General features: G+C 43.7%; 5 protein-coding genes across 5 annotated transcripts; 2 read left to right on the forward strand and 3 right to left on the reverse strand.

Annotated features, from left to right (window-relative positions):
• Positions 1 to 934: 934 nt before the first annotated feature.
• Positions 935 to 2,214, forward strand: VTP01DRAFT_682 (uncharacterized protein; the record flags this gene model as incomplete). The annotated part of the gene is made up of 4 exons (XM_069385763.1): positions 935 to 1,006; positions 1,081 to 1,213; positions 1,283 to 1,412; positions 1,476 to 2,214. The coding sequence occupies 4 exons, from the start codon at positions 935 to 937 to the stop codon at positions 2,212 to 2,214; spliced, it is 1,074 nt and encodes a 357-aa protein (XP_069245102.1).
• Positions 2,215 to 2,471: 257 nt separating this feature from the next.
• VTP01DRAFT_683 (uncharacterized protein) lies at positions 2,472 to 3,455 on the forward strand (the record flags this gene model as incomplete). Its single annotated transcript, XM_069385774.1, has 4 exons — positions 2,472 to 2,639; positions 2,696 to 3,018; positions 3,076 to 3,227; positions 3,286 to 3,455. The coding sequence occupies 4 exons, from the start codon at positions 2,472 to 2,474 to the stop codon at positions 3,453 to 3,455; spliced, it is 813 nt and encodes a 270-aa protein (XP_069245103.1).
• Positions 3,456 to 3,749: 294 nt separating this feature from the next.
• VTP01DRAFT_684 (uncharacterized protein) lies at positions 3,750 to 6,898 on the reverse strand (the record flags this gene model as incomplete). Its single annotated transcript, XM_069385785.1, has 10 exons — positions 3,750 to 4,024; positions 4,093 to 4,692; positions 4,757 to 5,083; positions 5,141 to 5,351; positions 5,418 to 5,706; positions 5,769 to 5,881; positions 5,952 to 6,188; positions 6,260 to 6,538; positions 6,606 to 6,755; positions 6,866 to 6,898. 10 exons carry the CDS (start codon positions 6,896 to 6,898, stop codon positions 3,750 to 3,752), a joined length of 2,514 nt encoding a protein of 837 aa, XP_069245104.1.
• A 1,280-nt stretch (positions 6,899 to 8,178) lies between these two features.
• VTP01DRAFT_685 (uncharacterized protein) lies at positions 8,179 to 10,224 on the reverse strand (the record flags this gene model as incomplete). The annotated part of the gene is made up of 4 exons (XM_069385796.1): positions 8,179 to 8,480; positions 8,534 to 8,903; positions 8,975 to 10,143; positions 10,200 to 10,224. 4 exons carry the CDS (start codon positions 10,222 to 10,224, stop codon positions 8,179 to 8,181), a joined length of 1,866 nt encoding a protein of 621 aa, XP_069245105.1.
• Positions 10,225 to 10,532: 308 nt separating this feature from the next.
• VTP01DRAFT_686 (uncharacterized protein) lies at positions 10,533 to 11,687 on the reverse strand (the record flags this gene model as incomplete). The annotated part of the gene is made up of 8 exons (XM_069385807.1): positions 10,533 to 10,637; positions 10,693 to 10,745; positions 10,808 to 10,856; positions 10,926 to 11,030; positions 11,102 to 11,139; positions 11,203 to 11,392; positions 11,454 to 11,570; positions 11,634 to 11,687. 8 exons carry the CDS (start codon positions 11,685 to 11,687, stop codon positions 10,533 to 10,535), a joined length of 711 nt encoding a protein of 236 aa, XP_069245106.1.
• Positions 11,688 to 12,909: the final 1,222 nt, after the last annotated feature.

The following is a 12,909-nucleotide window of genomic DNA, read 5'->3' on the forward strand; positions in this document are numbered from 1 at the left end:
AAAGAATTAATCCTTGGATGGAGGATGGAGTAGTGATTCCATTTCAAGTCGTGCATACCGAAACTTTTTGCTTTCCATACACAAATAGTCTTGCAAAAATTCATGTCTTGTTATGAAACGAACGTAAGCTTAATTTTGTATTAAACTTGAAAATTCTTTTCTTTGATAGAGAGAGAGAAAGATAGGCAGGCTTGAACGCGTTAATGCGCTTTGCTAAAGAACCAGACATTTCCCGCTTTGTCTTTCGCGTTTGTCGCATTCATGACGACTGAACTGTTTTATACTGCAAAGTCGCATTGACCGTTTCTCGAGCACGATGAAGTCTGATTCTGCTAGTTCTGCCAGGCCACAGTACTCAGGTTTGTGTTTGACAAAAGAGGGCACAAATCTATGCTTGCCCAAACAGCCGGATAAATGTTTCTCATTCATCTGCTTTTTCATTCTGTATATGCATAATCAGTAACAATATTTATAGCTTTAAATTTACATTAAAGAGAACAACGCGGAAACCTACATTGTCATTCAAAACCGTGTTACGTGATGTCAAGATAGCTCAACAACTGGTTGGAGCAATGGATGACAAAGTCACACATCAGAATATGAGCGACAGCGGGAGAGACTGTTATGGAAAGCCGTCGAAGGAAATCGATCTCTTTACATGCTTAAATATTTATATACTCATGTGCGTGTGTGTGCAACTCTGCAAGAAGTAACAAGCAAATTTTCTACTTGCAAAGAGTTTGACAGCCTAAGCGAATGACATATGTCAAACTCTGCATGCCCACGTATGACTCACGCCAACTTGGCTGGATGTGACTGCAAAAACCACATCCAGCAAATTTTATCGCTGAGATTATCAGCGACACCTTCTTTTTTTGCTTTTTCGTATTCCCATTGCATATCAACACAGTTCTGTACATAAAACAAAAGCATCATGGAAGATCTCCGAGTTACTGGCTACAACGCTCTCTTAACACCCGCTTTCCTCCAAGAAGAATTCCCTGCTGTGAGTTGCAAAACATTCGTGACGCGTTACTGCCTGATTTGGTCGATTTGCCTGCTGACCTGCGTACTTTTTAGAGTGACAAGTCTGTAGAAACTGTCAAGAAGGCTCGCGAGGAAGCCTCTGCTATCTTGCGAGGGGAAGACGATCGATTGATCGTCATCGTCGGTCCATGCTCCATCCACGACGTAGATGCTGCCAAGGATTACTGTAAGTTGTAGCTTTAGAATACCATAAAGTGTTGGTCTGCTGTAAGTATCTAATATACCTCTACGTTAGGTGGTCGACTTCTCAAGCTCAAGGAGCGTCTTCAAGGTGAACTTTTGATTATCATGCGCTCGTACTTTGAGAAGCCAAGAACTACCGTCGGCTGGAAGGGTCTGATCAATGATCCCGATATCAACAACGGGTAAATGGCGGAATAATCGATGCAGATAAAGTTGGCTGGTACTCACATCAATCCATCTCCTAGTTACAACATCAACAAGGGCTTGAGAATTGGACGAAAATTGTTATGCGACTTGACCGACATGGGTATGCCCGTAGCGGTTGAGCTCTTGGACACCATTTCTCCTCAGTACCTTGCCGACTTGATTTCCTGGGGTGCCATCGGTGCTCGCACTACCGAATCTCAACTCCACCGCGAATTGGCTTCTGGTGTTTCCTTCCCTGTCGGTTTCAAGAATGGTACCGACGGTAACATCCGTATTGCCATTGATGCCATCGGTTCTGCCTCCTCGCCTCACCACTTCCTCGGCGTCACCAAAAACGGCACTGTCAGTATCACTCATACTTCTGGCAACCCCGATTGCCACGTTATTTTGCGAGGCAGCAACACCGGTCCGAACTACAGCCACGAGTTTGTCGCAAAGGCCGAAGCAGATCTGGCTAACGCTGGCGTGCATCCCAATATCATGATCGACTGCTCCCATGGCAATTCTCAAAAGGATCACCGCAACCAACCCAAGGTCACAAAGGATATCTGCAGCCAGTTGGAAGCTGGTGATCGCCACATTATCGGCGTTATGATCGAGTCTCACATCAACGAAGGCAAGCAGAGCGTGCCAGCTGAGGGTCCTGCAAACTTGAAGTACGGTGTCTCAATCACTGATGCTTGCGTCAACTTTGAGACTACAATTGAGATGCTGGAAAACCTTGCGGAGGCTGTCAAGGCAAGGCGTTCGGCACCCAAGACTAACGGCAGTGCTTAAAAAAATAAGAAAAAAAAGTACATAGAAGTTTAGTTTCGGCCCTCTGTAGCTTATCCCCTTATCGAATCCTCAACAACTCTCATATGCATTCTATACATATATACATGCTCTGCGCCCTTACTTCTAACATGGAATCGGTTAAAAAGAAAAAGACTTGCGAAATTCATGGAAACCGCATTTCTGTGTCGGAGGACAGGGAATAATTTTTCTCTCTTGTGCACTGCTGATCTTTGACAGATCAACTCGATCGACTTTTCATGGCGGATGTAGCAAAGAAGCCGGTCTCGGCCGATGCTCTCGACGATGATTTCTACGTAGACGAGCCCGTCGGGTCCGATCAAAATGAAGTTCAAGGAAATGATCACGAAGAGATCGGCGCAAAGCGTAAAGCCAAGGACAAGAAGAAGAAAAAGAAGAAACAAAAGGTACGGGGCTTTAAGACCTAGTGGTCAACGGACTCGTGTCTAAACAAATAGTGTAGGTGACTACCGAAGAGGGGGTGCAGGAAATCGGTCGATTATACAAGGAAAGCCCATCTGTTCAATTTGCATACGTGCGGCAACATCAAAAGAAGGCATTACCAAAGCTATCAGACGTAGAACTGGAAGAACAAGCATTACCCGAGTCTCAATTCGTCGATAACAGCAAATTCAACATGCCAGATCACACGCTTGATGCATTACCCAATTATGTAAAGTTTGGCGTCATGCAACATAAGCAGCTCCTCAAGAAACCCGAAGAGCTGGCCTCACCGAGAGTTCTGGTGCTTACACATTCGGCCATCCGTGCTGCAGATCTCGCAAGGTAAAAAAGCATAGATAGGTAGCTGCGGTAGTAAGTAAGTTACTTATTTCAATGTAGAGCTTTGAAAGGAGAATTGGACAAGGCAGCCAAGGTCGCCAAACTTTTTGCAAAGCATTTCAAGATCGAGCAGCAGATCCAGTATCTGCAAGAAAAGCCACTGCATATTGGTGTTGGTACCCCCAACAGAATCAGAGTGCTTACAGAAGAAGGTAAGCTAGGTCAAGTGCAACATTTAAGCTTAGGATTGATCGTCTTGGTCCGTTCTAGGTCACTTAAAGATGGATAAATTGGAGCTTGTTGTTGTGGACACCGAAAAGAATGCAAAGACCTTCAACATTTTTGAAAACGACTCTGTGCGTGCGGATTTGTACACTTTCCTCGGTCGGTTCATCTCACCTCGCATGAAAGAAAACAAGACCAAACTGGGCTTGTTCTAGACATCATCACTCTACATAGCAGCATTTCATACCGTTCTTTTTTCTCTCGTTTTTCTATTATGACTCTTTCACAGCCAAAAAGCATTCGATCCTTTCAAGAATAAATATTGCCTTTGGCGAAACCATTTGACCCGCTAAGGATTCAACAAGAGTACTTCTTGGTGCCTTAAATTATACATACGACTACGACAAGACAGCACGTACGGAAATAGCGCTTTCGTCGGATGAAATTTGTAGTCTTTAATACATAAAAGGATGGATTATGTAAAAGTAGTCAGCATTGAACATATGCTATCAATTTCGCGAGGCAAGAATCTCATTTTTGTGGTCTTTCATTTCAGATGTATCAATTTCTTTGAAGCCGCCTGATGCACTCGAGTTCTTCTGTTCAAAGACGTGTTCGCTTCGATCCAGCAACTTTTCGAGATCTTCATCACTGATAACCTTGTCACCGTCCGATACAATCTGTACCTGTTCTCCATCTTCGGAAGCCAAGATCTCAGCAAGCTCTCGCACCGTGTTCTCCTGCTCACGCTTGGCAGATGCGGTGACTGGAGTCTTGAACTTGCCTATATCCGGAGATGTTAATGCATCTCTTGACCGTTTGAAATATACAGATCGAGACAAAGATCTTTACCTTTGTGGATCACAAGCTTTTCAAGTCGACGCTTGGCAGTAGCGCGTTCAAGCATCTTGGCTTCAACAGTGTTAGCAGCGACGAGACGGTAAATCAATACGGGTTTTGTTTGCCCGATACGATGTACACGGTCCTGAGCTTGCAAATCCATTTGGGGGTTCCAATCGCTGTCGAAGATCACAACAGTGTCTGCGGATGTCAGATTGATACCAAGACCGCCTGCTCGGGTTGAGAGCAAGAAGAGCTTGTATTTACTGTTTGTTTCATTGAAATCGTCAATTTGCTGCCGTCGGGAATCCTGAGGGACGCTGCCATCAATGCGGCAAACTGGCCAGCCTTTGATCTCAGTCGCCCAATCCTCCAGAATATCCAGCATTTTCGTCATTTGCGAGAATACAAGCACTTTGTGGCCTCGGTCAAACAATGCCGTCAAAAGGCGATCCAGTAGAAGCACTTTGCCTGACTGCGTAGCTAGTTGTTCGTTCAGCACAGGAGTATTTGTTTTGGGATCGATTGGCCAGTCGAAAAGGAACGGATGGTTGCACGCTTTCCGGAGCTGCATCACGACATTTTGTAAATGCAGGCCGTTAATTTGACTGACTAGAATCCGCTCGTGTTAGAAACATGATCTGCTCACGTCAACTTATATAGTATGTCAACGTACCGGCTGTTGATTTTTGCTGTTTCTTCTCAGCCTCTGTCGTATCTACATTGGATGTTGCATTTGCATTCTCTTCCAGTTCTTTAAAGTACTGGTGATCGCTCTTCTCCTTGTAATCTACAGTTTTCAACAATCGTTTACGTTTGTCTTCTTGGGATTGTTCTTCTTCCTTATTTTCTGGAGCTTGAGCACCATCAATGACCTGTTCTTTGCGCTTTAAAAGGTAATTGCGGATATCTCGATTCAAGAGAGCGTCGTACAAGTTTTTTTGGGCTTGAGTCAACGGTGCATACAATAAATACTCCTTCTTTTTGGGCAATGAATGCTCAACTGCAAGCGGAAACGTGAGTAGTTCCATTGATTTAACATTGCTCTGCTTTAGCTTACCATCTGTTTTGAGTCTTCTAAGCAAGAATGGCTGTAAAATAGTATGTAAACTTGAAATGATCCGATCTTCCTCTTCTTCCTTGATGATACGATCTTGCCCACTTTTCTGATTAATATCTGAGAAATCGAACCACGATTGGAACATATCGAGGTCGTCAAAGATATCCGGTAACAAGAAATTCAACAAGCTCCAAAGTTCAGCAAGGTTATTCTAAATTATTGTACATTATCATCAGTTTTCATACGTCATTTCAGTACTTTTAAAAGCTCGTCGTACCTGAAGAGGGGTGCCAGTAAGGAGTAATCGGTTCGCACTGGAGTAACTCTTGAGCTCTTTGATTAATCGGCAGTTCAAGTTTTTGATGCGATGACCTTCATCGACGACAATGTACTTCCAGTTGTACTTTTGCAAATATTTGCGATCATTGATAACAATTTCGTAGCTAGTGACAATAATTGGGAAATCATACTGCGTCTCCTTCTTTTTGGGCATCTTTCGGTTGATCATATGATGCCGCTCGTCTTTCGAGCCGTGGTAGAGTAGCACATTAATTGAAGGTGTGAACCTGTGAACAGCAAGTATCAGAAACTGCAAATCAGTCTTATTGGCTTTTTACTAAAAACTAACCTCTTGAATTCATTCACCCAATTGGCAATTGTCGACAAAGGAGTGACAATCAAATATGGTCCAGAGACTTTCATGGCTTTGAGATGTGCAATGAAACCAATAGTTTGCAAAGTCTACGAAGGATTCCCCAAGATAAGAATTGCATTCCGAAAGATAAAAATCAAACAATGTAAAAAACCTCACCTTGCCAAGACCCATTTCATCAGCTAGGATACCGTTCAAACCGTTTTCCCAAAGACTGATGAGCCACTCAACGCCAGCAAGCTGATAATCACGGAGGACACCACCGGTAACCAGAGCGGGCTGTCGTGAAGATACGCTTGGTTTCGTACCTTTGTTGTCATTGTTGGTTGCAGCCTGACTCTCCTCCAGAATGGCTTTGCCCACGCTATCTTCTGATTGCTTGCGACGTTTAACATCCTTTTACGATTTTATGGTATCAGAGCGATATTTCTCTGGCTGCCAATGCACAATCTGCAAGAATGACTGACCTCCTCATTGAGATATTCCCCAAGTTGATAGTCCGCGTCGTTAGCTTTTCTTTTACGCGACTTAGGACGCCCCTTAGCCTTAGCCGAGGCATCCGCGGGCGCCTCAGTTGTCGGTGCCGCTGCCGCTGCTGCTGTCTTGTTTGCTCTGCCACGCGCTTCCTCTTGCTGTTTGGCAAGCTTTCGACCTAATATTGTTGCATACGCGCTGGATTTCTCTAGTAAAAAGTGCAGACGCTTCATGCGCTGTTCTTTGACTGTATTGTCGAACTGCGCTTCCGCCTGTCAACATAAACGTTAGTCTGTGCAAAACGACAATGCACTCAAATTTGCAGATCACGCCACTTGCCTCCTCTCTCATGCGCTCTTCATTTTCCTTTTGAGTGCTTTCAGCAAGTTTGCTTTCTTCCTCTAACATGGACTGGGTGACAGTATCGTCCACAGAGATTGGTTCGTCTTGGTCCATTTTGACAGGAATCTCTGGTTCCATGTCTGTCACCTGTCGATCGACTCATGTCAGACATCAAAAAGAACAACAACAAACACTATAAACCCCCACAAAGCAAGCTTGCACTTGCAGCGTATGTCTGCGATAAGGGAGCCACATACCGTCTCTGTCGTGATTTCCACAGAATCAGTCATTGTCACTCTGGAAGCTTTCAGGGCGGCTTTTTTGCACTTTTCTGTGCGCTCTTTGAATTCTTCCTTGCGCACGCACGGTTCATTCTTGGAGATCTTGAATCCTATGAATTTTGTTATTATTTAAGCACATAGCTTGTTCGTAATAGAGCGTCTATATATTATTTAAAGCATAACAAGCGCTTTCACTTTTCGCTTCGCTTGCTGCGCTTGATTCGCTAAGGCTCATGGCTGATCCGAATTCCTGCTTATTCAGACCTGCCTATCGGAAATACACCCTTGAGTTATTATATTTCTCTGTTCTGTTTATATTCTCATTCATCAAGGGCCTAGTGGAACGAATTAAAGCTGCTGGTTATACTGCATAAAGCATTAAATACTCAGTCTCTTGAAAAATATAAAAGCTTAGTTTACCAAAATCAACGCTATGCTAGACCAAAGTGCGAGCTGTCCTGGCGCTCTTGCGTCGCGATGCGCTTCGCGCAAAGACAGCAATGATTTCGAGGACTTTCGGAACACAAACCCTTAATCAATAAAAAATGAAGCTTTTGTGTTTGTTGACCTTTGGCTCTGGTTCATTTTTCGTTGCATCCCTGTAAGCTTGTTATATTTTTGCTAATTAAGATTACTGCACTCAAGAGACTTGATTTAGCTGTCTCAGAAGCAGCCATTGTCCTGACCCCTGGTGCATTTGCATACACATTTTTGCTTTATCATTACCTTTGCTCACATCACGGTAAGTTGCTTCAAAATCCAACGCCCAATATTGAATATGTAATTCTAATCAGTTGGACTCTTATAATCCAGATGTATCATTCCATGTGAACCGGGGCAGCTTCCACCAAAGGTCGCCGTGGGGCGTAAGTCCTGCTTTGCTTGATTTGTCTGTTCAACCCTACCGTCAGCCAACAGTTAGTATTCCGAATGCACCAATCTATGGCAAGAGTATTCACTATTAAATCTTAGATGTTTGGGACGTGCCGGGTGAATTCCGGGAATTCTTTTAGCGTAAGTAATATGTATGATTGTTCAGTTGGATGCGAACTGTGTACTGAAAGTCTTTTGTTTCTTCGACATCCTTCATTCTTATTTCGTTTCTTTCCCGAGCATCTTGATTGCTCCTGATTGTATTGTTATCTTTGTAATTTAACTTTATTGGTCTTTTTATATAATAAAGATACGTGACAAGAGTCGACAAGGCGAATCCATCAACGACTTATCAAATATGCCCATTGAGTGACGCATGAATGAGAGACCGAAAGGATAAATGTCTGCATGTATTGTTAGCGTTTGGAGAAGGAGAGATATTGCATGGAATTTTCAACTAGATCATGGAAGAATGCGTATCCTGGTAATGGGTGGTCTCGGTCTGTCTCCAGGGCAATGTCTGCATTGTCAACCTTGAAAATAGGAGCAATCGATGTTGAAGAGGAAAGTGTACAGTGATCTTTTGGTAGGCTGGCGGTGAAGGAGCATTGGAGCCATTCGTTAAATTTGTTCTGTGCATCGGAGGATATGAATGAATCGGTGTGCTTTGCTAATAGAGTTAATGAATGCAATATCTGGACTGAAAACTTTAACGAGACTTGGAAATTGTTAGTATAAGGTATAGCAACGCGACAAGAATCTACAGCTTACAAAATATGATATTTTCCGGGAACGTGACGCGCTGCAAAGCATATATCAGACACTCTGTAGAATGTATAATTGTCGTTACGATATATTGCTTCAAAGCACCCATGAAGGCGTGTCCATTCTGTGCAGGGTTAAGTAGCGTGCCGTGGATGGTCATTGTGGACTCGTGAAGCAGTGCAAACAGCAGCAGCTTTGTGCTGCAAGTGCACCGATCGATCACATCTAAAATATCATCCGAGAAAGGGTCTTTGCAAAGACGTAGACGGTCAGGAAGCCGATCCCACCAATCGGCTACAATGTTTTGTCGATAGTATAGAATTGCTTCCAACCGATATGTTCCCGGTTCATTGTTCACCATTCTCCTCAGTTGCTCCTATAAACATATGTTTGAATCCAATGTCAGCAAGATCTTCACAAGAGAAAACATTTCATTTTACGACTTGCCCAAAATACATTGACGTGTGGCGACGATAGAAATTGCAGATAGTGGTAATATAGCAGATGCTCTGCGACAGCTTCCGCTTCTGTGGGCAGTACAAGCTGCGGTATATCTTTTGACAAACCAGTTGTGACCATGCCTTCGAGCGAAAACTCCAGTGCCTGTAATATCACCAGAGTGAAAAAATAATAACGTTGAAATAGCATACGCTGGTGCAAAGGTACGCTAGGATCCCGGAGATCTTCCTTTAAATCGTTGCAAAGCATATAGGAGATACTTGAAAGTCGGCGGGCCTCGTGAAACTGGAATTTGACTAGCATCACATAGTAGTACAGTATAGTGATAGTAGCGACAGTCTCAAGTCGTCTTGAATGATCATCAAACATATCCAAAAGTAGTGTCCGGCTGCGCTGATAGAAATATTCTGCTATCTGCCGTCGTTGAAATATGGTGCAGCCCTTTAGCACTTGCGAGGAGCGCATCGCTGAAGTTGCACAAAGTGCCATGGTGATAGGATCATCCAAGGGATTCTTGAGCGCTCTATAGTGCTCCACATAGCTAGGTAGATGAATAAAGGCATTCCATAGCTTTTGGTGTAGCACGTGACCCTCGACAAGCTGATTGACCAACAGCCGGTAATCCAACGCAATGGGTTTCTGTAACGCTCCTCCGCTGCTGCGCTTTTTCTGTTGCTTCTCTGCAAAAGTACGTGGAACAAACTGATATACCTTATGCACCATACTCTGGCCGACGCTTTTGAAGTATAACGAATCTTGATCCAGCACGCCGGCAAATACTGGCAGATAATGCAGAGACCAGCGGCAGTACTCAAAAAGCTCAGGAACGCTGTGAATAGGTGTAGTAACAGTAGCTACTCCATTGACAGCTATCAGATCCCAGCATTTCTCTTCGTCGGCGTCTATATCTCGAATGTAACGAGCCTTCTGCCCCATATAGCAAATACCGCTTTGAAGTTTCTCTGCGTCTGCATAGAGCTCAGAGATTTGTGTGCTTATATCATCGACCGTATTCGATTCTGCTGAACCGTCGCTGTATTCATGTTCTTCGGACGTAGCGCTTGGCGACTCGTAACAAGGCTGACGCAGCCGTCGACATCGTTCACAATTCGGGTATTCTGGAAGCCATGAGCATTTACGTCGAGCGATTCTGCAAGCTTAGCCTCGCCGTTAGGAAACTTTTGAAAAGTGACGAGACTGTGTGCATTCTTACTATTGCATGGCGATCGTTTCCCCATCTACTGAAACAGCCAAGACCCGTATATGCAACTCAGACCCTGCATCCCAGGTTATCTGCCGATATTGACAGACTAAGCTGCGCACGTGCCATGCTAAGCATGCATGGCTCTAACATTAATGATTTTCCAAGGAAACGGTGTGCCCTTGTAAGGTTAATGCGCATGAATCGTTAGATAGTATTATATCACTCCACTTCATTCTCTGCCTACGGACGATAATAAAATCTTATAGACGTCGTTGTAAGCTCTAAGACAGTCTAATCCAAGAAACGCCTGATCTATCTATTGACTTCCAAGGACTATATCTATTAACTCAAATCAACGATCTTGCAATTGGTGGCTGTAATGAAGTCTTGTACTGGAAGAGCCAGCTTCCAATCAATGTGACCTGCTCCGATGTACATCACTGGAGGCTGCAGGATGCGAGTCAATATGACTGCCGATGAAAATTGATTGTTTCTTCCTTACCTCCAGTTCTGTGATCCCTTGGGCTAGAAATATAGGAATCGCAGTGCGCATGCCTATACCAATTTGCAGTTGAACAAATATTTTTGTTAGCAGTGGTTTGTATATATACACATACCAATAGGACTGACGCCTCCTTTGTGGAAACCTGTTAGTTCCAATGAGATCTAGCCAAGGAAGCAGTGAGCAACAAGAAAATGGTTTCATACGCTGTTTGTCACGACATCGCAACTGACCTCGGTCTTTGCCAATCGATAATTATAGTGTCGTTTGCTGACTGCCCCTCCCGACAAGGATCTCAGATATTCTGTCAACTTTGCAGTGTTAACTGGTGCTACATACTGCAATTACGTCCAATAGGTTATTACTACCGCTTGAGCGAATATTTGCAACAGAGAACAAAGCGACGAACCTGTGTCATGACACAGACATATTTAGGGTAGCTCAACTCTAAGTACAAGAACAAGTAATTAGAATACAAAAGTATTGTTTGTATACATGGCTACTTTCTACCTCCAGCTTTGGCCGCCGCGGCTGCGTTGTAAGCAGTGTTCTCCATAATGACGCTCTTGCAAAGATGTGCCTGGGAAGGTGCTTGCAGACGATATGCGCGTTGTTGAAGAGGCCAAGAATAATAATCACTTTCCACGTGATAGAATCGAGCGACATTTATCAATTGTAATTCCTGGCAAGCTCTTTTGACCTACAAAATCCATTCGTTAATGGTCCGAGTGCAGCCAATTTACATGTTTCCGGATACACACTGTATAAACGCTGTCTGGGCATCCCTTGTCTCCATCGCTGGGAGCGTCACCTTTCCAGCTCTGCATATAACTTTGCGACAATGTCTTGTATATGACCGAAATGTCATTGTTCAGATGCTACAGGCAGCATTCAGTTACTCACGGCGGTGCCCTGGACAGTTAAACCAACACAACGCTAACCTTGATCAGATCGGCCTGGTCCTGAGGGAGATTGCGAACAAGCTGCACGGACATTTCGGCGTCGACGTTGCTCAGGACGACTTGTGTGCGAAAGGAGATGTCGTGTTGTTAAGTTTTTTAAGAGATAAGAATCGATCTACGTATGCCGCCAGCAGCCGTCAAAACTGTCAAATGCAGCAATCTTCCGAACAGACAATACTTATGAAACATCAGACTGTATTCAAAACAAGGAAAAAAGGAGGATACATAAAAGGACAATTGTTCATCAATAGCCATGGCTTGATGGTCTGTGAGCCTTGTGGTGGTTCTTGGCCTTAGTGTTGTTGCTGCTGCTGCTGTTTTCCATACGTTTAGATGAGTCACACGTCGATTTATCATGCAGATAGAGTTTGAACTGTTACTTTGGCTCCAACGACGACGCTGCTTAAGGCAGCTTATTGATGATTAAAGTGCCGTAGTCCAGCATAATTATTCTGCCTCCGTTGGGAGTAGACAGAAGAGTTTACTTGCGTGTCAGGGAGCGGTAGCGCCATTTTTCATTCAAGATATATCTTGCTTTGGAAAGGAAGCAGAAAGGTAACGATACTTACACGAAATCGAAATTGAAGAAAATTCATACTGTCATTAAGAGATAACATCCTGTTCATTACATGTCGCTTGTTGTCAGGTTTCGATAATGGCAAATTTTTGCAGTTACTAGAAAAATTTTGAGTTTTTTCTGAATAGCTCACTATGCTGGAAACTTCAAAAGATGACAGTGATGTTGACGACCAAATCCTCAATATAATCGAGATCACTAAAATAGCTAGCTTAAAATCAGCATCCAGAATGTTCCATTTATTGTGGAGCGAACTTCGCTGACTCGCTTCAGATATTGAGTGCGACGTTGGCATCCCTGCTAAGCGTCGCATAGTTCAATTTAGCAGAAATGCAATCTGTTCCAACACATTACGACGCCTTGGTTGACAAACAGCTTGCCTCCCTTCCATTTATTCGGGTTCCTCATATGACGGCCGCAATATGGGCATGTCTTGCTAGTAAGATATTCATTTGTCAAAACCATTGTAATCTATCTCATATGCGTATTGCGTAAGATCCTGCCGCCCCACTTTGCATGACTTTTGATCTGAGGGCCAGCGTTGCCAATGCATATCACGGGTAAACCGGTTCCTTCTTAATGAGACAGGATATAACGAAGTTCATCGCGAAAAGTTCTGTCACATGCTTGCCTCTTGCGAATTCTGAGCATCATGTCGTGTTTTTGCTTGGATACAAA

The sequence above is a fragment of the Rhizomucor pusillus genome (genome assembly GCF_041956525.1).
Source record: "Rhizomucor pusillus strain CBS 183.67 unplaced genomic scaffold VTP01scaffold_1, whole genome shotgun sequence".
Classification (NCBI taxonomy): domain Eukaryota; kingdom Fungi; phylum Mucoromycota; class Mucoromycetes; order Mucorales; family Lichtheimiaceae; genus Rhizomucor; species Rhizomucor pusillus.